The 25578-nt window shown below is 43.7% G+C and overlaps 1 protein-coding gene across 2 annotated transcripts in view; it reads left to right on the top strand.

The window, feature by feature from the left end:
• Positions 1-5912: 5912 nt before the first annotated feature.
• ATP11C (ATPase phospholipid transporting 11C) overlaps positions 5913-25578 on the top strand; it is a 207992-nt gene continuing 188326 nt past the window's right edge. For both annotated transcript variants that reach the window (XM_003272595.4, XM_030807339.1), the window contains exon 1: positions 5913-6950. In XM_003272595.4, coding sequence (XP_003272643.3) covers positions 6924-6950 — 27 coding nt within the window. In that variant the 5' untranslated portion in view covers positions 5913-6923. The remainder of the gene's footprint in view (positions 6951-25578) is intronic.

The following is a 25578-nucleotide window of genomic DNA, read 5'->3' as shown; positions in this document are numbered from 1 at the left end:
ACTCTAGATTTGTGTTCCCAAAGGCAAGTCGTTTTTGTTATTTTAGTTGTTTCTTCTGCTATTTACCTCCTCATTTCTAAATAAAATAATTATACTGTATTAATATATCTGGACAATAACCAATAACTTCTTATTATTGAGGATAAAGATTTAGAGTCTTTTTTTTTTTTTTTTTTTTTTGAGAAGGAGTCTTGCTCTCTCGCCCAGGCTAGAGTGCAGTGGCGAGATCTTGGCCCACTGCAACCTCCGCCTCCCGGGTTCAAGCAATTCTCTGCCTCAGCCTCCCAAGTAGCTGGGATTACAGGCACCTGTCACCATGCCCTGCTAATTTTTGTATTTTTAGTAGAGATGGGGTTTTACCATCTTGGCCAGGCTGGTCTTGAACTCCTGAACTCGTGATTCACCTGCCTTGGCCTCCCAAAGTGCTGGGATTACAGTCGTGAAGATTTAGTCTTTTTATGCCATATCTTTCTAAATTCTTGTCTATCCTCTCAATATAGTTTTGTAAGATGTTGAATTCTGAATTAGAAATTTCTTGGCCAGGCGTGGTGGCTCACGCCTGTAATCCCAGCACTTTGGGAGGCTGAGGCAGGTGGACCACTTGAGGTCAGGAGTTCCAGACCAGCCTGGCCAACATGGCGAATGCCTGTCTCTACTAAAAATACAAAACTTAGCAGGGCATGGTGGTGGGCGCCTATAATCCCAGCTACTCAGGAGGCTGAAGCAGGAGAATCGCTTGAACCCGGGAGGCGGAGGTTGCAGTGAGCCACGATCGCGCAACTGCACTCCAGCCTGGGCGAGAGAGTGAGACTTGGCCTCGAAAAAAAAAGAAGTAATTTCTACAGAATCTTGAAGGCCAAACTTCACCTCAGTGACCTTATTGTGGCTCCTAGCGATTGCCTCTTCCCTTCCATGGTGATTTTTAAAAAAACAAAACTATCCTTTTAATGGTCAGTTATAGAACCTTACCTGCCTTCAATATTATGATTACTAGAATATACCTTCTTCCTCTTTTTGAAAAACAAGACAATATTAGATCATCACTCAGTCCCTTTGGACTTCTGCCATCCTCCATGATTACTAACCTCATCTGTCAGTACCCTAGGATGTAATTAATATGGGCTATTTGGAGGGCAATAACAGGGAGCCCTGATGTCATCTGAGGAAGTGACATTTAAGCTGAGAGCTGAAGGATGAATAGCAACGGTGGGTGAAAGCGTTCCAGCAGAGACTGTTGCCTGTGCAAAAGCTGTCAAGAAAGAAGGAGCTTTGGGAACTCAAGGAATGTAAGCAGACCTGTGGGGTAAAGCCTGGTGAGAGGAAAAGTTTTCCACCTCAGGTTAGAGAGGGAAGGCAGAGGTCAGAGAATTCAGGGTTCTTGTTGGTGATGTTAAGGCAGGATTTTGAACTTATGCTAAGAGGGTGGGAAGCTACTGAAAAGTCATAAGCAGGGGAGTGATTTGATCTGACTTGCTTGCCATAGATTTCTGTGGTTGCAGTGTACAGAATGAATTGGAGGGGCCCAATAGGAAGATACAGGTAAAATTGGTCATAAATAAACATCAAGGCTAGCCTTGAAAGGGGGAAATAAATTTTTTTTTTTTTTTTTTTTTTGAAACAGTGTCTTGCTCTGTCACCCAGGCTGGAGTGCAGTGGCGCCATCTCAGCTCACTGCAAGCTCCACCTCCTGGGTTACGCCATTCTCCTGCCTCAGCCTCCCGAGCAGCTGGGACTACAGGCTCCTGCCACCTCGCCCGGCTAATTTTTTGTATTTTTAGTAGAGACGGGGTTTCACCATGTTAGCCAGGATGGTCTCGATCTCCTGACCTCATGATCCACCCGCCTCGGCCTCCCAAAGTGCTGGGATTACAGGAGTGAGCCACCGCACCCGGCCTGAAAGGGGGAAATAAATTTCAAGTGGGCAAAAGATAGTCTTACTAGATATGTTTGGAAGCTCAGACAGAGAGTTGAATTCCTTCAATTTGCTAATGATGGGGTGATTTAGATGCTAATACAACAGCCTCAATTTTTTCTTTCTTCTTTTTTCTTTGTTTGGTATTAGATGGAAGTGACTCCTTCGCACCGCTCCCCTCCTGCCAGATTACTTGAATTGCTGACTGACCCACAGATCCCAGAAGCAGTTTGCTCTCCTCCGTCACAGGTGTGGCCTACATCCTATGCTCTAGTGGTTGTTTTGCTCACTTGCCATGGTGAGATTTCTGAGGGGTTGAGGTAGAAGGTACAGAAGATTGGGGGTGGGGACAATAGGGAAGAAGAGCTCCTGGGTAATTTGTACAGAAATGGTGCAACAGAATTGAAAGGATTGAGAAAGCACTCTTCCCCTTCCCTCCCTCAGGTAGCAAGCATTATCTAGTCAAGTTGGTAATAAGGACAGAAACAAGACTACTTCCTCTGAATTCCTACCTGTGGGGCTTCTTTCTGTTGCAGTTAGCTGATCCACCAGAAGAGGTGGTGTTATGTTTCAGGGGTTCTGACAGTTTAGGCAGGAGGAAGTTCATTTTTTGCAGTTCTGTTCAATGGAGTTGTCCCAATGAAAATGCTGGCTGAGGGCCTGCTTTACATAGTCACAGACAACAGCTTTCCACAACACCTGGGTTTTCTTTGGAAACTGTGAGGAGGCACTAAAAAGAACCAAAATCTTTTTTCTTGTCTTTAAAAAACTCACAGAGGAGTGACTCTGAAGGATATGTGTGAGAGTAGCTCTAATTTCAGGTTGAGTTTGGATACAGAAAAAGTCACCTTGCATAATTTCATGTTTTGCTGAGTATATTTTGATTTGTATGGAATTGCATTAAAAAAAAATAAAGATGAGGTCTTGCTACGTTACCCAGGCTGGACTCAAACTTCTGGACTCAAGCGACTCTCCTACCTTGGCCTTCCAAAGTGCTGGGATAACAGGTGTGAGCCATCCTGCCCCAGAATTGCTTTTTTTTTTTTTTTTTTTTTTTTTTTTGAGATGGAGTCTCGCTCTGTTGCCCAGGCTTGAGTGTACTGGCCCGATCTTGGCTCACTGCAACCTCCGCCTCCCGGGTACGAGTGATTCTCCTGCCTCAGCCTCCCGAGTAGCTGGGATTACAGGTGCACGCCACCACGCCCAGCTAATTTTTGTATTTTTAGTAGAGACAGGGTTTCGCTATGTTGTCCAGGCTGGTTTCAAACTCCTGACCTCAGGTGATCTGCCTGCCTCAGTCTCCCATAAAAATACCTGGAATAAAAATCTCATAAAAATGCCTGGAACTGCATTTTTATAGTTGAGCAAATTAGACTGGACCCATGAGTATAGGTGTTGTATTGAAATAAATTGAGAGAATAAATAGCAGAATTATAACAAATAAAAATCAACAATACTGCTATATCTTTTTTGGGGGGTGGGGATGGAGTTTTGCTCTTGTCAACCAGGCTGGAGTGCAGTGGTGCGATCTCGGCCCACTGCAACCTCCACCTCCCAGGTTCAAGTGATTCAATTCTCCTGTCTTAGCCTCCTTAGTAGCTGGGACTACAGGCGCCCGCCACCATGCCTGGCTAATTTTTGTATTTTCAGTAGATACAGGGTTTCACCATGTTGGCCAGGCTGGTCTCGAATTCCTGACCTCAGGTGATCCACCCACCTCGGCCTCCCAAAGTGCTGGGATTACAGGTGTGAGCCACCGCGCCTGGCCCAATACTGCTATATCTGGAGGAATCTTAAAATTCCTGTGATTAGGCTGCAGTTAACATGACAATGGGAAAGTATGAGAGCATAATGCAAACAAAAAAAAATTTCAGGTCTCCAGTATTTTTTAAAGTTGATCTGTTTGAATCTATAAGCAAAGTACATTTTTTCCATTTGTTTAACAGAACTGAATTTGGAACGATATTACTTACTATTCACTAGCAAGCACTTGTACCCCCAAATGTCTAAATTAGTTTATTATTTTATTGATAAGGATGTATTTTGGTAAGAATTCTAGACTTATACCTAGAACTAAAGACAATAACCTCCTCCACCTCCCAATTCCAGTATCTAGAATAATGTCTGCCACACAGTAGTCGTTCAACAAATAAACTAGTGAAGAAATTACAGTAGTTGCTGTGTTCAATAAAAGTAAAGCTAGAGGCCGGGCATGGTGGCTCACGCCTGTAATCCCAGCACTTTGGGAGGCCGAGGCGGGTGGATCACCTGAGGTCAGGAGATCAAGACCAGCCTGGGCAAGATCGTGAAACCCCCGTCTCTACTAAAAATACAAAAATTAGCCGGGTGTGGTGGCAGGCATCTGTAATCCCAGCTACTTGGGAGGCTGAGGCACGAGAATCACTTGAACCCAGGAGGCAGAGGCTGCAGTGAGCCAAGATCATGCCACTGCACTCCAGCCTGGGTGACAGAGTGAGACTGTCTCAAAAAAAAAAAAAAAAAAAAGTAAAGCTAGAAATAACTCTATTTGAAAATAAATCTTTAATGCAGTAGAGAGCAAAACTTTAGATCCCTTTTGTCAATAAAATATCATATCTGATTAATATAAATTTAAATTTAAAATAAATCCTAAAAATCATTAGATACAGGCTCAACTGTGAGCAAAGAGAAGGAATCACAAGAGGGGAAGAACTGAAAACGGTTGGTTTTACTTCTTGGCAGTTAGGACAGTTTGGGAACAAACCTTAGGTCTCCTGCATTTGCATTTTATTGGGAGATGGGCTCCTCGTTGATCACAGAATGAAGTTCAAACTTCGTAACATGTTTTTGAAGAATTTTAGATTTTAGCTTTCGTTCGAGCCGCCCTTACCTACACGTCCTGGGCGTCTGCCACTACGGCGTGATCTCTTTCCTAGTTTGTCCTGCGCTTTTTCACTGACCTCTCCTTCTACCCTGGACTTTGTCCCCTTGGGCTCAGTCAGGTCCCTCTAAAGCCTTCCCACGTTTCAAGGGCTAGTTTAATCTCCAGAGCTTTTAGGAAAACTTCCCAGACCCTCTTTTCAGATGCAACGTCGCTCTCCCCTATTTCTCTAGCACTTTGAACTCTAGCTATTATTAAATTCTAACGTGGCATTTTCGCTTGTTTGTATCCCCCAACCAGATTGCTACCACCCTGTTGGGGAGGTCTTTTAAGAAATCGCTGTGTCCAGCCCTGGCACACTGCCTGGTACAAAGAAAATTCCCAGTAAAGGTTTGTTGAAATGAATCCAAACTCCGGAGGGTAAAGGAGAAGCGCCTATGCCTAGTAGTAAAGGCCTTTCGCGACCTTTGGGAAGGCCTGTGGTGTGGCTGGGCCCTGTCCCCAGCTCTAGACTGGCAGGAGAATGTGGCGAGGCGGAAGACTCGTGTAAGAGTCTCTGAACTCCCTTTACTTATTTCTTTTTGACTTTTATAGAAAAATCTGCAAGTTCTTCTCCAACAGCCTTGGGCCCCGCCTTAAGGGGCGGTGAAAAGGGGTGGGGTTGTGGTAGTTGGGAGGGATGCCCAGCCTCGTGGCAATTCCGGACTCGCTTTTCTTTTGTAATTTTTAAAGTTTCGCAAATTCCAGCTCTAAGCTGGGGGCCGAGGGTGTAGAGGGTTTCCTGATGCGCACATTTTGCGTTCCCGGGAGAGCTCCCAGGATTCGGAGCTTTGCCTAATTTATCCTTCTCACATGTCCCACCGCTAGGAAGCTACCGAGTGCGCCCGGCCTCCACACCCAGCCGGCCAGCGTGGAGAACCCGCTGTTCAGCCCGCGCTTCCTTCTTCAACCCTCTGGGCAAACCCGGGACTAGCGTGTGGGGGAGCTCCCAGCCCGCGGTACCAGGCGGAGTAGGGGGACGGTTGGACTACAACTCCCAGGCTGCCCCGGGAGCAAGGCGGGGGAGGGGGTGAGCGGGAGGGGCCTGGGGTGGGGCGGGGTGGGGGTCAGGGAAATCCCGCCCTGCTGCGCAGCAGAAACGACACAAAGCCTGACTTTACAACCTCAGAGAAAGTGGAAGTAAGAAGGCTTAGGTGGGCAGGCAGGATGAGAGAAAGACCGAGAGGAGGGAAAGCCGCGTAGGTGGGAGTACAGCGGAGCGAGGGTCGAGGGGGAACCCTGGTCCGTGCAGATGAGGAGGGTGGGCTTTCAGAACTAGTCCCCCCTCGCACCCCGCCCCGCCCCTCCCGCGCTGGGGTCCCCACGGTGTCCTGCCTCAGAGCCCGGCTCCACCACGCCCGGAAGGGGGAGCCTGGCCGTCGGCTGGCTCAGGGCGGGCCGGTTGGCTGTACCCAGGCTCCCTAGCCCGAGTGCGGGACGAGAGCGCGGGGCGGCGCGGCAGCCGCGGACCGAGGAGGGGCTGCGAGCTAAACGGCGCGGCGCGGCGCGCGCGGCACGGCGGACGAGTTAGGGCCGGGGCAAGGGAGGCTGTGGCTCCCGACAGAGACAGGAGAGTAGTGTCGGGCTGAGGCGCGGAGTGCCTCGGGAGGGTTCCCCGTGCCCCGAGGGGGGCGGCCGCGGAGTCCAGCGAGGAGGCGGGCGGTGGTGCCGCGTCGGGGAAGCGTGCATCCCGCGGGGTGCCGAGCCCGGCGCTGGCGGAGAGACGGGGGCGCCCCCTCCCCACAGGAGGAGCCTCGCGCTCCTCCGCCATCCTTCCCCAGCGCGGCGGGCTCGCCTTCTCAGTGGGTGCTGCGGGAGCTGCCGGCCGGCGGTGCCGGGGCCAGATAAGGGCGATCCGCGGGGCCGCCGCCCCCGGGTCAGGCAGGCCGGGGGCGGGCCGCGAGTGAGGCGGGGCGTTGGCTAGGCTGCGGGCGGCTGGGGGGCGGGGGAGCGCGGAGAGCCGAGGGGGGGCAGGCGGCGAGCGGGTGGCCCGGCCGCCCGCCTCGCTGCTCCGCTTGGCGCCGCCGGCCCACGCCGCAGTGTGTTTTGTGGACGGCGCCTTCCCAGACAGCCCGGTAGAGCCCAGCTCAGCGCCCGGCAGCCTTCGACGCGATGTTCCGCCGGAGCTTGAATCGTTTTGTAAGTACACTCGCTGCGGCTCCGCGCGTGCCGGTTTGCTTGCTCGCCAGACCCTCGCCGGGTCCCTCACAATTTTCTGAGGGGGCAGTTACATCTCTGTGAGACACCACCACCCCTCTTCTTCCTTTTCACTGAAACACGGTGCCCAGGCGGCCGGGGAGGGGAGGCAGGTAGGGCTCTCGGGGTATCCCACCCTCGCCCCCAGGACAATTCGACCAGGGCTTCCCGGAGCTGTTACAAACTCTGCCTGAAACTGGGGGCCGCCTTCCGGCTGGGTGGCGGGGGAGACTCGTGGGGGGACCGACCCGGGGACCCCTCAGTTTGCCAATTAGTCGAAGATGGCGTTTTATTCTCAGGGAGGTTGCTTTCTTTTGTTTCCTCTGCCACGAGCACATGGAGGTAAACCTAGACCTGTCACCGTGGCCCAAAAGAAGAGCTGGGGGCTGAGGGAGCCGGAGGCTAGGGCAAGACTCAGCCTTGCCTAGGGCTCAGCCAGCGGGCACCTGCTGACCGGAGGCCGGGCAAACTTTGGAGACCCAGCCTACAAAGCTCACCTTTAGGGTGTTTGAAAGGCGAGCGTGATTGTCAGGGTGGGCCGGGTGGATGTGCAGCGGCGAGGAGGCTGCGCCGGCACTGCCCGTGCTGCCGATCGCTGGTCTGAAGCCTCGCGGAGGACTGAGCACTCCAGACCTTGAACCCATGGGAGAAGGCGGGCTGTGACTGGACTCCTCCGTCCACGTTTACCCCCTTCCAAATCCCCAGAAAAGAGAATTTCATTTTCATGGGAGTTTGCCATAGGGAAAATCGCTTTCTGGCTACTGACTTTTTTGAGTAACCTGTTTACTCCTAGAGGGTACATTAAGAATGGAGCAAAACAGGACCATTTACGTTCTGTGCTGCTATTTGTAGCAACTTCCTTAATTGCAAGAGGAGGTGGCGGGAATAGGATTTTATTTCTGCCAATGATGTGAGAGAAAGGGTTCATCTGCAAATTTTGATTTTTCTGTAGTTAGGAAAAAGGGTTGAATGCTGAGTGCTTTCCTCTACCTGCCTTAAAATACATCTTTTGAGAACATGTCGATTTGGTTTTATTCATGTAATTATTCCTAATGAAAGCGTTGCTAACATTTTTCATACATCGGATATATTTGCTCTCATTTTTCCTTCATTTGAAACTTTCACAAATGTACACTGGCTAAAAGTAATACTTGTACATCCCTTTTTAGAATAGTGCTATGTTAATGGTTTTCTAAATGTTGACCTCATCCAGAAACATGCAGTATGAAATTGGAACAGATTATTACCTGTGGCATAGAGCAGTAGAGGTTGTACATATCAATCATCTTGAAATCCGTAGGTGATGGCTTGTACTGATAGCTTTGCTGAAGCAAGTGACTAAAATTGGTTTCTCACATTTAGCCTGAGAATGCAAACGGGTATTGTTCTTAATAGCTCTGTTTCACATAGATTCTTGTGATCTTGGAGTGTTGTGTGGGGGTGACAAAAAGGGAAAGGTGGCAATGAAAGCTAATTGTATTTAGGAAAAGGATCATCTTTTCACATGGCACTCTTATGGTGGAAAACAACTGGGCTCTGAATCATAATAAAATCATTAAACTTAAGTTGTTGAAATCTTTTTTTTTAAGGATTTGAACATTTGAAACCGAACAACTCAAGTATTGGTCTAAAAGCCCATTTGCTTCCCTTTTGCGAAAAGTGATCTGCATCGTATCAGAGTCTAGTAATTAAGCAGTGCTGGCCCAGGAAGCCAGGGCATGCAGTAGAATTTGCAGCAGTTGTTGAGGTGCCAGCCTGCAGGTTCGAGGCTAGTACTTTGCATCCCCGACCAAGATCTCAGCAGAGAATCACTTTTGCTAATACTGAAATGAGCTTTGACCTTATTGTTGCAGCTGGAATGTTCAGCTGTTCACATTTTCCTGCGCAGCCATGACTGTGGTAAGTATCGGGAATTTGTACCAGTGCAGTAAGCTGGAAGGTTCTTAGGAGTTGTTTCTGAGCCCTAGGCCCAGGGCAAGGAATTAATCTGCATACCGTTGGACTGAATGTGAAAATTACTATCAAATACTCATTGCTAAAAAACGGCTTCAAAATTTGGGGGAGGGGGCAATTTTTCCATCACTTAGATCAATAAACCATATGCTGTTCTCATCTTTTGCCTGACAAATTCTTTGAGGGGTACTTCCATTTGAATTACTAGAAGACTAGAATTAAAGATTTGGGTGGAACTTTGAGACTTTCACAGCAGCATGGATGTAATCAAGGTTGTGAGTTGTCTTATGGTTGTTTTAATATTTTAGAAATAGAGCTATGAATTCATTTCAAAATGAGTTGTGTTTTTTTTAGTGTACCTGTACGTGTCTGAAACTGGTTTTGATTGTGAAATAAATTACAGTGGTGTTGATTGTAGTTGTTGGTTATTGAAAACTAGACTACATATTAGAGAAGTGCTTCCTTTATATTTTAAACCTGAAGTGGAAGAATCCCTTAGGATTCTTACAAGCATCATCTTCTATAGCTCAGTTGTGTTTGCTGAATCATTTTTGAAATGCCATTTATTTTTCGAGTTCTCCAATTTCAAGCTAAAAGAAAATAGTGATTCATTGTATTTTTTAAATACATGGTCTTGACTTCTTTGCCATTAATAACTGTGTTCCTTTCTTTCTGATGAATTATGACTTTCCTTTTGACAGTTTTGAGGTGGAAAGAAATTGGTAGATTTGGTGTATAGCATTTTAGGGTTGAGGCATGTAGAGGGTGTTCTAAAGGATTTAAGAGTTGGATGTCTCTGAGTGCAATAAAAGCACCACCTGTTCTCAAGTCAACATCTCCATAAATACAGTAAATAAGTAATAATAGCTCTGTCTGTACAATTTATTTTCTTCAAAGGCATATTTAATCAAAAGTCTGGACTAGTTGAGATTTAAGGGTCATGGACTTTTATGTTATCCTGTCTTGTTTTATTCTTAATGCAATTCCTAGTGACTATAGTAACATGGTCTCTTGGGTTTAAAGATGTATTGAAAGTCTAAAAACAATTCCCCCCTCTTTTTGGCTTATTAAATTATTTTATACTAAAGATTCAAAATAAGAGATTTTTTGATAAAGTAGGTTGGGGGCTTGGTCAAGAGGATGCTGTCAGTTTAGCTTGTCAGAGAGTGATAGTTAACAGGTATGCATTTCTAGACCTTTGATACATGAAAGCTTAATTGTGAGTGTGAAATAGTGGAGTACATTTAAATCTCTGATTCTAGAAGCCCTTAAACTGCTTTGGTTTCATAAAGCATGTAGCATATAATCATATCACACAGAAAATGCCCAGGACTAGAAAGAAATTAGACTGCATAAGGAAGAATGGAAATTTAAAATAAGACTAAAAAATACAAAATAAGAATTAATGAAATAGATAGCTAATTTATTGCTTTGAGTCCAAGGCAAGGCTAGTCTAATGAAGCAATATATGGAGGCAATTAAGAAAATAGTTCAGGTAATTGCTTCTTTTTTTTCCCCCAGGAGCAAGAAGGTTTTTAGTTTCCCCTTTAAATCATCAGAGTAATTAAACATTTTTTTTTTTTCTGTTTCACTTTACTAATAACCCTGGCCTGACATTGACGAGCGGGAAAATATTGATTTTATTTTACTGTGTTTAGAAATATATCCGTATGTCTGTATTGCAATATTTTTACATTTGCACAACTATTACAAATGGTCTGTGTATCTTGGCTCCCTCATGGCTGTTCACAAAGGTCTAGGTTTAGCAGTTGAACTCGACCATACTTAAAAGTAACTTTTTTTTTTTTTATCATGTTGTGTTATAATTGCCTTTTAGCTTGTATGGCTCCCTAGACTAGTCTTTCTCAACATGGAGAGAATTGGCACTGATGCCCTAGGACATGCCTTGTTAGTAATAAATTAACATTTTCCTGTGCAGCTGGAGTTAAGGAACCCTAATTGAGAAAGGCTGTCCTAGACAGGGACAGTTCACAGTGTGTTCTTTGCTCCTAGCACAGTGCCTGGTCCCTAGTAGGTGTTCAGTAAAATATTTTTTGAAAGAACAACTTTTGTATGTATCCCATAAATAATAACCTTTACTTACAGATAGTGATTATTGTAAACTCGCTCATATGCAGAATGAGTGAAGAATGAGTTCTTGTTAATTGGGGTATACCGTATACATTACTAGTATTCTAAGAATTAGAATAAATACATCTAATGCCGAAAGCTATACTGACCATAGTATAATCTTTCTTTTTTTCCTTTTGAGATTTATTATGGGAATTGGATCATGCAATTATAGAGGCTGAGAAGTCCCAGAATCTGCCATCTGCATGAGCCCGGCCACAAAATATCCCCTTCTTTTATTTATTTTTATTTTTATTATTTTTTTTTTTTGAGACAGAGTCTTACTGTTGTCATCCAGGCTGGAGTGCAATGGCACGATCTCGGCTCACTGCAACCTCTGCCTCCCGGGTTCAAGTGATTTTCCTGCCTCAGCCCCCCTAGTAGCTGGGATTACAGGCGCCTGCCACCACGCCTGGCTAATTTTTTGTATTTTTTAGTAGAAACGGGGTTTCACCATGTTGGCCAGGCTAGTCTCGAGCTCTTGACCTCAGGCGATTTCCCCACCTCGGCCTCCCAAAGTGCTGGAATTACAGGCAAGAGCCAGCATGTCCGGCCTCTTTCTTAGATGATTAAGGCATTGTATGGTTTGCAGAGCAATTATTTCATTCAGCAAATATTCACTGAGCACCTACTATGTGCTGGGCACTGTAGTCAATCCTGGGGGCGTAGATGAGCAAGACAGACAAGGTTCCTGTCTTGAGCTGTAATTATCATTACATACACAACTATAGATATAGAGGGCATGGTAACTGCATTGCATCGAATACATTTGTGACATACCATGAAATTTGATCTTTATGAATAAGTTACTATTACATACTTGTCATTTTTCTTTCTACCAAAAATAGATTGCACAATATCAGTTATTTTCTGGTTGTTTGGATGTCAGTTAAAAAGGAGTTTCTTGCATTTGTCTCCTTTCATCTGACCTATGCATGGCAAACTGCTCTTTTGCAAATAGATGCTAGGCTGACCCTGCGCAAGGTGGGAAACTTATTTAGAAATGAACCACTATAACTTGAAATAAATCTTTACACAAGTGAAAGCAGGTTTTGTCTTTTTTCCTGATCTACCTTTTACTGACTAAGCAACATAAAACTCGGAATGTGTCCTGAATACTTTCTATAAGTGTTTACTGTTTGTTCCTTTTGTTTATGCTTATTGCTAATAATTCAGCCATTTAGTGAGTAATATTGAGTGCCTATATACCAGGTAGTTTCCAGTGTTCCTAATTAACTTTTAGCTGAATTGAGATTTGGGCAGGTGAAGCTGGCCATTTTTATATTGATGCAACTGTCCAAAAGAGCTTGTTTTCTCAAAAAAGCTGCCAGTTTACCACCTGCTGAGCAGTGGGTTCTAGGAGGTAAAGGATGGCCAGTGGACCCTGAAAGAACCATAACTAACCTCGCTGTGTCTGCATGATATGCAAAGAACTAGCCCACTGAGTGAAATCAAATACTGGTTTGTTGAGTGATGGAAAAAATCATCAAGGCTCATTGCTTGTCTAACATGGTGGTTCAGTTCTCTCAAAGAGGGTGAATGCATGGGATACAAAAAAATATACTATTTTTTTCTTCAAGGTGGTGGAATTTCCTGTACATCTGTAGTGCTTTATACAGATGAACCTTTTACATCTGGAACCCTTGAGACTGGGAGAGTTTTTCTGGTTAGGTGGAGGGAGGTTCTGGGCTTCCACAAGTGAATTAGGTGCTGGCTCTTGAGTTTATTTCCTTTCACTTAACATTTACCTTCTTGGCCTGGTATAAGGGTAGATTAGCGGTGATCGTAAAACAAACATATTGGCACAACTGCAGCATATGTTAACGCTGCTGCAGCTTAATGATGAATGAGTGCTCAGCACTGCAGATATGGGCACAGGATGCCCTATGCCCGCACATTGGCAGACAGCCCCTCAATTATTGCAGTGTATGGACGGATTACTGGTTTGGCTGACTTCTTGATAATAGAAGATGTGATTTATAAATGATAATGGACCGTGGATTTCCAAATTTAGAAGGTTAACCTGTATTTGTGAAGTAGAAATCATTGATTTCTTGTGCCATATGTATTTAATGAAATATGGGAGGATTGGTGATGTTGATGATATTGCTGTTCAAGCAGATATCATCATTTGTTTTTTAGGCGTCTCTATTATATGTTGTCATAAAGTATTAATGTGGCAATGTTTTCCTAGTCCCTTTCTCTTTACCAAGGTATTGGAAAAATCAGAAGTGTTCTTGAAAATGATCTTGCAGTTAGCACAGCATCAGGTAAACAGTAGATGTTCAATTAATACTTGTTTGTTTTGAGCTGAATTGGTAACACAATCTGAGTCAGTAATAACAGATGACAATTGATCAGTTTAGGAAGCAGCCACCAAGAAGCTTATGCATTTCAGACTGGGCTACATTGTGCATTTCAGACTGGGCTACAAAATTAGCCAGGAGTGGTAGCGCAGGCCTGTAATCCCAGCTACTTGAGAGGCTGAGGCGGGAGAATCGCTTGAACCTGGGAGGCAAAGGTTGCACTGAGCCGAGATTGTGCCATTGTACTCCAGCCTGGGCAACAAGAGCAAAACTCCATCTCAAATAATAATAATCCTGTATGCTTACTATAAATACAGATTCCTGGGCCTTGAACTTACTGAATCCAAGTCTTGGGTGATAGACCCCAAGAAACTGTGTTTTTAACAAGCATTCCAAGTGGTTCTTAGGTTCACTAAAATTTGAGAACAGCCATATATAATATAGTAAACACGGAAATATTTATTTTCTGGGCACACACTCTGTTCACCTTTTTGAACTTCAGTTTCTTCATCGATAGAATGGGAATAATAATACCTATTTCACAAGACTGTTGAAAAAAATGGTAGACTATTCAACACTATACCAATTGTGACAGAGGTCCTCAAAACTGGCCTAGGTTTGTTGATTCACTGGCAGAACTCAGTACATAGACACGCTTGGGGATGTGATTTATTATAGCAAAAGGATACAGAGCAAAGTCAGTAACGGAAAAAGGCTCATTGGGGCCAAGTCTGGAGGAAACCATGTGCAAGCTTCCAGTCCTCTTTCACTGAAATCACACAGGTCATGCTTAATTCCTCTAGCAAACGAGTTTTGACAACTTGTGTGAAATGTCTACTAGGGAAGCTTATTAGAGATTCAGTACCCAGGGTTTTTATTGGGAGCTGGTCACACAGGCGCCCTCCACCTGGTACACAGCAAAATTCCAGACCCCAAAGAGGAAAGCAGGTATTCAGTGTTAAACCCTATTGTTTACGTAGCTTAAGCAGAGTGAGCCACTCTTATCAATCAGGGTGATGGAAACCCTCCCAAAATCCAAGTCCCCAGACACCAGCCAGGGACCAACCTTGCAAACAGGCCTTACTAAGAATAGCAGTGTCAGGCCTGCTATGTTAACTCTTTCCATCACGCAAATATTGTGAAACACTGGTATTTTTTCAGTGAAAGGAAATGACTTGTCCAAGATCATTAAGCTAATCAGCAGTACAGCTGAGACAGACTCCCAGCAATCACATCTTTTCATTGCTGCCCATAGCCATGCTTCTAGATTATGGGTCATTCCTTTTCATACTATCACTGAAAGCACTTACTGTTTGTCACTTGAAGCAGAAGAGCAGCCTGCCGGTGGTAAATTGATGCACCCAGTGGGGGAGCCAGGAAGTATTGATGTTTCTGCCAGTTTAGCGTCAACACTTGCTGGTTTCCTCTCTGGAGCATCGCCAAGTTCGTGGATTTTCATTTTTCCTGACTTTTGGACTTTTGTTACTGCTCCCATTCATTTGCTCATAGTCCTAACACTCATTTGCATCATCGCTTCATCCCATTCTATACCTTTTGGGTAACACAATTTCCAAACAGTGGGAATACTGCAGTATTTTGTCAAAGAAGACTATATAGGAAAAAAAACAAAACAAAACACCAAAAGAAAAAAAAATTTCTGAGCAATGAATTTTATGGCAATATTTACAAATATTGGTTTATATCCTGGATTGTCTTTTGAGTTTTATAGTCATGGAAAACCCTAGGGAAATCTCTGGTTATTTGGGGTTTCAACCATTTTTACTGTTATAAAGGAAAATTAACAAATTTTTTTATGATTGGAGCAAGGAATAAGGAAATCATACTGGATGGTGCAGTAATCCCACATATCGACAGGGAGTAGAAGCCAGGAGGGAATTGCCACAAGTAAGTAACAGCTGGGTAGAGCAGATTATGTAAGCTACACCTGTTGTGTAAGCAGTGGGGACGTTCTTTAAGCTTCACAATTAATGTATTTTGCAGTAATATGGATTAAGGGATCTATAGTATAGTGCACAATTTACTCTGGCTTCTTTTCTGAAAACATTCATGTGAATCACAGCTTTCTTGGAACACTCATTCCCTATTTGGTGCTGTAGAGGTGTGTAAGGTACAACCCTGCTCACCAGTAGCCTGCAGTTTGGTAGAAGAGAGAGAAGACCAGCACACAGGACCATCCTCCACACAAGGCCAGTAGGTCACCAGAGCCATCCTTTTGAAGGACATACACAGTAAGTGCAGTAGGCATTCAGAAGGAGGCACTGGTTCTCTGGCTTTATTTCTTGGGGAGAGCTTTCTGGAGGAAGTAGCCTGTCAACTGGGCCTTTGGGGACCCAAAGGGCTGAAGGTTCTGAGATTTTAGGGATGGGCAGTCTCATTACAGGAGGAGGCAATTACCTGAGCAATGGTGCAGGGTCATTGTTTGCACTTAAAGCATGGGAACCAGTCAATTTAGAGAGCATACGTGCCAACCCCAAATGAGTTTGAGCTGTTATAAAAAAGTATAACAGGTGGGGCTCAGTGGCTCATGCTTGTAATCCCAGCACTTTGGGAGTATGAGGCAGGTGGATCATTTGAGGTCAGGAGTTCAAAACCAGGCTGGCCAACATGGTGAAACCCCGTCTCTACTAAAAACAAAAATTAGCCAGGTGTGATGGAGAGCGCCTGTAATCCCAGCTACTCGGGAGGCTGAGGCCGGAGAACTGCTTGAGCCAGGGAGGTGGAGGTTGCAGTGAGCAGAGATGGCACCACTGCACTCCAGCCTGGGTAACAGAGCGAGACTCTGCCTCAAAAAAACAAAACAAAACAAACAAAAAGTATAACATAGATTCCGTGGCTTATAAACAACAGAAATTTATTTCTCACAATCCTGGAACTTGGAAGCCCAAGATCAGGATGCCAGCATGGTTGGGTACTAGTGAGGGGGCTTCACGTTGCAAACTGGTGACTTATTGTATCTTCACATGGCAGAAAAAGAGTGAAATGAGCTCTCTAGGGCACTGATCCCATTTATGAGGGTTCCACCTTCATGGCCTAATCACCTGTCAGATGCCTCACCTCCTAGTACTGTCACCTTGGGAGTTAGGATTTCCACATAAGAATTTTAGGGGAACACAAACATCCTGTCCATGACACAGCAGAAAGACCAAAACCTTGATCTTCAATGCCTTACGTTTGCTGTAGTAATTTTGATTTTAAAAAGGAGATGCTAAAAACAGGTGTCAGGTGGTTTTAGGTCTCCACAACAATAGCTATAGGAATATTCCCATACATAGATGCTCTTTTCTGAAACCTATGACTCCAGTAAATTTATGTCATTATATATATATATATATATATATATATATATATATAGAGAGAGAGAGAGAGAGAGAGAGAGAGAGAGAGAGAGAGAGACAGACAGTCTTGCTCTGTTGCCCAGGCTGGAGTGCAGTGGCACAATCTCGGCTCACTGCAACCTCCGCCTCCCGGGTTCAAGTGATTCTCCTGCCTCAGCCTCCTGAGTAGCTGAGACTACAGGCGTGTGCCACCACACCTGGCTAATTTTTGTATTTTTAGGAGAGACAGGGTTTCACCATGTTGGCCAGGCTGGTCTTGAACTCCTGACCTCAAGTGATCCACCTGACTCAGCCTCCTAAAGTGCTGGGATTACTGGCGTGAGCTGCCATGCCCAGCCTGATTTGGTGCAGGGACAGTAAGGCAGAGACCAGGATGAAATATATATTTGGGGTAATATATCATGACACTACTTCATATATTATTATAGGACTGCTTACTTAGTTACCCTGCTTAAATTATGGGTACACATTTCTGGTAACTTTTACTACACATGGGAGACAGGATGGCAGTTCATTTTCTTGAGTACTAGTGGTCATTTATTTAAAAAGCTGGAGATCAGGCCTTTTTTCAGGAGCACATTCCTTACCAACACATTTATAGTTCACTGCTATTAGATAAGAAGGCTTTTGATAGACTTTCAGATCTGACTGCATCATTCAGACTTACCAGAATATGAATTGCATCTCATTCCTCTGTATTAGTCTATTTTCAAACTGCTTTAAAGAACTGCGTGAGATTGGGTAATTTATAAAGGAAAGAGGTTTAATGGACTCACAGTTCCACATGGCTGGGGAGGCCTCAGGAAACTTCCAATCATGGCAGAAGGCAATTAGGAAGCAAGACACCTTCTTCACAAAGTGGCAGGAAGGAGAAATGCCGAGTGAAGGGGAAAGAGCCCCTTATGAAACCGTCAGATCTCGTGAGACTCACTCACTATCACGAGAACATGGGGAAAACCACCCCCATGATTCAGTTGCCTCCACCTGGTCTTTCCCTTGACAGGTGGGTATTATGGGGATTATAATTCAAGATGAGATTTGGGCGGGGACACATATCACCCTCATAACCAGTTCATCACGACACCATGCTCAGTCAGTGCCACTTTATCATGACTGCCATCCTCGTCTGAGTCATTAGCATCTCTCCACTTTCGTATTTGTTTCTCCTCCAGTTTTCCCCTGTTCAGTAAATGGCACCATCCCCCACCTAGTAGCTCAAGCTAAAAACCTAGCAGTCATACTTAATACTAACCTTTCCCTTCATCACATTTGTCAGAGAATCCAATAGGTTCTATTTCTGAAAATGCTGTCACATCCATCCACCTTTCTTCATGCCCACACCTACCACCATTCAAGTTCAAGCTACTGCTGTCATTTACCTGGACCTTTGCAATCGATTATTTTATTATCCACTTTTGCCCTCTCCTATCTGTCTTCCACACAGCTCCAGGGGGATCTTTTACAAATGCACACCAGGAGCACTTCATTGACTTTCCACTGATTTCTGGTTACTTTGCTGGTATTGCTCTCTCTCTTTCACTTTTTTTCATTCACTTTTAAAAACTGAGATAATTCACATAACATAAAATTCACCACTTTAAAGTATACACTTAAGTGGATTTAAATTTCCTATGCTGTGTAACTATCACAGCTATCTAATTCCAGCACATTTCCACTACCTCAAAAAGAAACCCCATCCATTAGCTCTTAGTCTCAGTCCTCTACCCTTCAGCCTTTGGCAACCATCCATCTACTTTCTTATCTCTGGATTGCCAGTGGAATCATACAATATGTGTTCCTTTGTGACTGAATTCTTTGGTTTAGCATAGTAATATTTTCAAGATTTGTTCATGTTGTAGCATGTATCAGTATCAGTACTTCATTCTTTTTTTTTTTTTTTTTTTTGAGGTGGAGTCTCTGTCACCCAGGCTGGAGCGCAGTGGTATGATCTCGGCTCACTGCAACCTATGCCTCCTGGGTTCAAGCGATTCTCATGCCTCAGCCTCCAAAGTAGCTTGGACTACAGGCACGCACCACCACACTCGACTAATTTTTGTATTTTTAGTAGAGACGGGGTTTTGCTATGTTGGCTAGGCTGGTCTTGAACTGACCTCAGTTCATCCGCCCAGCTCGGCCTCCCAAAGTGCTGGGATTATAGGCGTGAGCCACGGCGCCGGGACTCATTCCTTTTGAAGGCAGAGAATATTCTGTTTTATGGAGAGAGCACATTTTATTTATGTTATTCAGCTGATGGACATTTGGGTTGTTCGCACTTTTTGACTCTTGTGAGAAATGCTTCTTTGAACATTTTTGTCCTTTATTTTTTATTTTTTTATTGAGACAGAGTCTCACTCTGTCACCCAGGCTGGAGTGCAGTGGCGCCATCATGGCACATTGCAGCCTCTGCCTCCCAGGTTCAAGCAATTCTCCTGCCTCAGCCTTCTGAGTAGCTGGGACAACAGGCATGCACCACCACACCCGGCTAGTTTTGTATTTTTAGTAGATATGGGGTTTCACCATATTGGCCAGGCTTGTCTTGAACTCTTGGCCTTAGGTGATCCACCCACCTTGGCCTCCCAAAGTGCTGGAATTACAGGTGTGAGCCACTGTGCGTGGCACATTTTTTTGCTTTTTAAATGAATATGTTTTTACTTGAGTATATATTAGTGGAATTGCTGGGTCATATGGTAATTGTATGTTTAAACTTTTCAGGAACTACCAAACTGCTTTCTTCAGTTCTTCCTCACTTAAATAAGTAGTGTGTGTGTGTGTGTGTGTGTGTGTGTGTTTGAGTGCAGTGCTGCAATCTCTGCTCACTGCAACCTCCGCCTCCTGGGTTCAAGCCATTCTCCTCTCTCAGCCTCCCGAGTAGCTGGGATTACAGGTGCCTGCCACCACGCAGCTAATTTTTGTATTTTTAGTAGAGATGGGGTTTTCCTGGGATTATAGGCGAGAGCCACTACGCCCAGCCATATGTGTGTTTTTTTGAGACAGAGTCTTGCTCTGTCGCCCCGGCTGGAGTGCAGTGGTGCGATCTCGGCTCACTGCCATGTCTGCCTCCCGGGTTCAAGCTATTCTCATGCCTCAGCCTCCTGAGCAGCTGGAATTACAGGCACACGCCACCATGCCTGGCTAATTTTAAAAATATTTTTAGTAGAGACGGTTTCGCCATGTTGGCCAGGCTGGTCTTGAACTCCCAACTTCAGGTGATCCACCCTCCTCAGCCTCCCAAAGTGCTGGAATTACAGGTGTGAGCCACAGCACCTGGCCAATAACTAGTATTTTTAATTGTAAAGAAAACACATAAAACTTACCATCTTTTTTTAAAGCATAGAGTAGTGCAAATTGTATTCACATTGTATGCAACAGATCTCTAGAACTTTTTCATCTTGCAAAACTAAAACTCCATGCCCATTAAACAACAGCTCCCCCACTTCATGCAGTATTTGTCTTTTTGTGACTGGCTTATTTCACTTAGCATAATGTCCTCCAGGATTCTCCATGTTGTAGCATGTGAGAGGATTTTCTTCCCTTTTTTTTTTTTGAAATGGAGTTTCGCTCTGTCACCCAGGCTGCAGTGAAGTGGAGTGGTTTCGCTCTGTTGCCCAGGCTGGAGTGAAGTGGAGTGGTCTTGGCTCACTGCAACCTCTGTCCCCACCCCCACCCCCGCCCCGGGTTCAAGCAAGTCTCCTGCCTCAGCCTCCCGAGTAGCTGGGATTATAGTTACCCACCACCATGCCCGGCTAATTTTTGTATTTTTAGTAGAGACGGTTTTGCCATGTTGGCCAGGCTGGTCTGGAACTTCTGACTTCAGGTGATCCTCCCGCCTTGGCCTCCCAAAGTGCTGGGATTACAGGCATGAGCCACGTGCCTGGCCTGATTTTCTTCGTTTTAAAGATTGGATTATATTTCATTGTGTATATATATATTTGTTTATCCATTCATCTGTAGATAGTCATTTGGATTGCTTCCACCTCTTGGCTATTGTGAATAATGCTGCTATGAACATCAGTGTGCAAATATCTCTTCGAGATTATGCTTTCAATTCTTTGGATATATACCCAGAAATGAGACTGCTGTGCATATGGTAATTCTGTGTTTAATTTTTTGAGGAACTTCTGTACTGTTTTCAACAGTGGCTACATCATTTTACATTCCCATTAAGGGTCCTAGTTTCTCCATATACTCACCAACAATTGCTATATTTTTTATAGTGACTGTCTTTTTTTTTTTTTTTTTTTTTTGAGGCAGAGCCTTGCTCTGCTGCCCAGGCTGAAGTGCAGTGGTGCGATTTCTGCTCACTGCAATCTCTGCTTCCCAGGTTCAAGTGATTCTCCTGCCTCAGCCTCCCGAGTAGCTGGAATTACAGGCGTGTACCACCATGCCCAGCTAATTTTTGTCTTTTTGGTAGAGACTGGGTTTCACCATGTTGGCCAGGCTGGTCTCGAACTCCTGACCTTATGTGATTCCCCCTGCCTCGGCCTCCCACGTGCTGGGATTACAAGTGGGAGCCACCACGCCTGACCTATAGTAGCTGTCTTAATGGGTGTGAGGTTACATCTTACTGTGATTTTGATTTGCATTTCTTGGGTGATTAGTGATGTTGAGCATCATTTCCTATGTTTTTTGGCCATTTGTATGTCATCTTTTGAGAAATGTCTACTTAATTCCCTTACCCATTTTGGTTGTGGGGGCGTTGTTTCCTTTTTTGTTGTTGCTCAGTTGTAGGAATTATTTACATATTCTGGATAATATTTCCTTATGAAATATATGATTTACAAATATTTTCCCACATTCCATAGGTTGCCTTTTCATTGTGATGATTACTTACTTTGATGAACAGAAGTATTAAAATTTGATGTAGTCTCATTTGTCTGTTTATGCTTTCGTTGCCTGTGCTTTTAATGTTATATCCATGAAATAATTGTCAAATCCAAATGTCATGAGTCTTTTCCCCTCTGTTTTCTTCTAGGAGTTGCATATTTTTAAGTTTAGTTGATAGTTTATAAGTCTTACATGTAGTTCTTCAATCGATTTCGAGTTAATTTTTGTATGTAGTATAAGATAAGGGTCCAACTTCATTCTTTTGCATGTTGATGTCCAGTTTTCCTAGCACCATTTATTTGAAGACTCTCCCAGCATCATAGGACAGGGTAAGAAAAAAAGAAAAGACTCTCTTTTCCCCCACTGAGTGGTTTTGGCACCCTTGTTAAAGATCATTTGACCATGTACATGAGAGTTTACTTCTGGGATATTTATTTTTATTCTGTTCGCCTGTGTGTCTGTCTTTACGCCAGTGTCACGTGGTTTTGATTACTTTGATTACATATTGTTTTGTAATATGTTTTGAAATCAGGAGTTGCGAGACCCCCAACTTTGCTCTTTTTCAAGATTGTTTTGGCTATTTGGGGTGCCTTAAGATTCCATATGGATTTTATGGTGGATTTTTTTTTTTTTAATTTCTGCAAAAAACCTTACTCATTTTTTGTGTTCCATCTGCCACAGGACCGTTGTATATACTGTATATTCCTGGTACACTTCTCTCCTGTAGTCAGTTGTCTCAACTCTTACTCATTTCTCAGAGCTCAGCTTAATCATCACTTCCCTAAGGAAGCTATTCCTGATCCTTCCCTCAGACAATGCCAGTTTCTCATGTTACTATGAACCTGTCCTTCATATTCTTTTTGTAGTTGACTTTACATTTGCATACTGTATTTGGTAACTTAATTAGTGTCTAGATTTCCTCTATATAGTATGCTCCATGAAGGTAAGACTTGTGACTATTTTTGCTCATTACTATATCCCTAATGCTTCACTGCCTGACGTAATATGTGCTCATTAAATGTTTGCTGAATAAATGAAATACGATTTCTATTTGCATTTCTAATCTTACTTCCCATTTATAATTATAGACTTGTAGTGCTTGACTGAGAGATCAAAGACTAAGTGATGTCCAGTCTTTTTTTTTTTTAAGACAGAGTCTTGCTCTGTCACCCAGGCTGGAATGCAGTGGTGTGATCTCAGCTCACTGCAACCTCTGCCTCCTGGGTTCAAGCGATGCTCTTGCCTCAGCCTCCCGAGTAGCTGGGATTACAGGTGTGTGCCACCATGCACAGCTAATTTTTGTATTTTTAGTAGAGACAGGGTTTCACCATGTTGGCCAGGCTGGTCTCGAACTCCTGACCTCAGGTAATCTGTCCGCCTCGGCCTCCCAAAATGCTGAGATTACAGGTGTGAGCCACCGTGCTGGCCACATGTTGTGTTTTATAATACATACATCATGCCTTTTTAAATTATGCTTTTAGTTATTTAATATTCTGTGATGTAGTTAATGAATTAACTGTATAAGCTTCACTATGGTTTCATACACATTTACAACGTTGATTTTCTTCAGCAATTTGCTATTATATTTTCAAAGTACTTAATGTACTCCTAAAATATGTACAACTATTATATATCAATTAAAAAATACTCCAGTATAAATACCAAATGAAGTGTTTATTAATCAAATTTTTTTTTCTTTTTTCTTTTTTTTTTGAGATAGAATCTTGCTCTGTCACCCAGGCTGGACTGGAGTGGCTCACTGTAACCTCTGCCTCCCGGGTTCAAATTATTCTCGTGCCTCAGCCTCCCGAGTAGCTAGGATTACAGACGTGCACCACCATGCCTGGCTAAATTTTGCATTTTTAGTAGAGTCGGGGTTTCACTGTGTTGACCAGGCTGGTCTGAAACTCCTGGCCTCATTTGATCCTCCTGCCTTGGCCTCCCAAAGTGCTGAGATTATAGGTGTGAGCCACTATGCCCGGTGTAATTTTTAAGTCCTTTTGATAAGTTTTTGTCTATGTGTTTTTCAAATTCTTGTTTCAAAATTTGTTTTTAAACAGCTTTATTGAGGTGCAAGTACTTTTAATGTTATTATTTTTGTGAGTTTATTGCAACTTTAAGGGGTACCAGATATTCAGCAATGATAGTAGTGTCTCATTTAAGTCCTTATTGCACAAAGATGGAGCTAATCTCATTATTTTATGTGGGTCAAGATTTGAAATTTTTAAAAATCTTTTTCAAAATTTTACTTTCGGTGTAGGCATTTGTGTTTTGTTAGGATATCTGTGTGCAGAAATAATTAAGTCAGAGCCTTGAATTGCTGATCCATGATTTCATTGATATGTTGTAGGTTTATGGAATTGTTATAGTTGTAAGTTGTTTTTCTTTGCCTTTTAATCATAATAACAGCAAAACCTAGGGTGGTAAGTTCCAGGAACTGTTTTAAGTGCTGTATAAGCATTAGTTTATTATACACATTTGGTTATTAGGATTCTCCAGAGAATCAGAACCAATAGGATATATACAAGAAGTGATTTATCATAAGAAATTGGCTCATGGGTTTATGTAGCTTGACAAGACCCAAGATCCGCAGTCCGCAAGTTGGAGACTCAGAAGAACTGATGGCGTAAGTTCCAGTCTGAAGACTGATAGGTTCAAGACTCTGGAAGAGCCACTTTTCAATTCTGAAGGCAGGAAAATGCAGGAGGAGTTATTCCTTAGTCAAGGGAAGGGGAAGGGCAGCCTTTTTGTTCTACTCAGGCCTTACACTGATTTATTTGATGAGGCCCACCCACATTATGGAGGGCAATCTGCTTTACTCAGTCTTCTGATTCAAATGTTAATCTCATCCAGAAACACCTTGGCAGACACATCTAGAATAATGCTTGGTGAAATACCTGAGCATGCTGTGGCCTAGTCAAGTTGACACATAAAATTAACTGTCACATTTAGGTCCTAGGATCATGTGAAGATGAATGAACAAATCTAAAGTGTCTATAGGTCAGGAATGGCAGACTCTACTATAAATAATTGTAGTTTGCTAGACGCCCCCCCATCTGTAAAATAAAGGGCTTGGGCTGCTAGATGGTCTGTAAGGCTCAGTGAATCCTTGAACTATCAAAGAACCTTAGAGGCCATTTAGTAGTCCAACATCTTCATTATAGCTGGGAAAATGGACTGAGAGAGGGTAAGTGGCTTTTCCAAGATTATTCAGTGAATTGAGAATTCAGAAATATGGAATTCCAGGCTCAGTTCTATTGCCCTTGTCTTCAGTTTCCTCATCTGTGAACTGCATGGGCTCCTGGGATGATTTGTATCTAAGTTCTTTCCCAGCTTTATAATTCTGTACTATGTGTTTAGGCCTAGAGTCTAGGAGTGAGCGAATCTTTTGACTATTTTCTGTTGGGTTTTTATCTGTTTTGCTCTTTGGGTCTCCATCTCTTGATTGCACATTTGACGGTATTCTACCCCAAATTTCAGTTTCCCCTTTAATGGTAATGAGTTTGAACTGACTTTTATATACTTTGGATGGGAACAATGACAAATTTTAGGAAGTACTGTTTCACTCGTGTCCGTGTGAAGAGACCACAAAACAGACTTCGTGTGAGCAACAAGGCTGTTCATTTCACCTGGGTGCAGGCGGGCCGAGTCCGAAAAGAGTCAGCAAAGGGAGATAGGGGTGGGACTGTTTTATAGGATTTGGGTAGGTAAAGGAAAATTACAGTCAAAGGGGGTTGTTCTCTGGCCGGTAGGGGCGGGGGACACAAGGTGCTCAGTGGGAGAGTTTTTGAGCCAGGATGAGCCAGGAGAAGGAATTTCACAAGGTAGTATCATCACTTAAGGCAGGAACAGGCCATTTAAATTTCACTTCTTGTGTGATTCTTCAGTTACTTCAGGCCATCTGGATGTATACCTACAGGTCACAGGCAGATATGATGGCTTAGCTTGGGCTCAGAGGCCTAACACTGTTTATGAGTTTTTAATAGTGGGTATACTGTTTAG

This window comes from Nomascus leucogenys, chromosome X (assembly GCF_006542625.1).
Source record: "Nomascus leucogenys isolate Asia chromosome X, Asia_NLE_v1, whole genome shotgun sequence".
Lineage (NCBI taxonomy): Eukaryota > Metazoa > Chordata > Mammalia > Primates > Hylobatidae > Nomascus > Nomascus leucogenys.
This window is presented reverse-complemented; position numbering and strand designations above follow the sequence as displayed.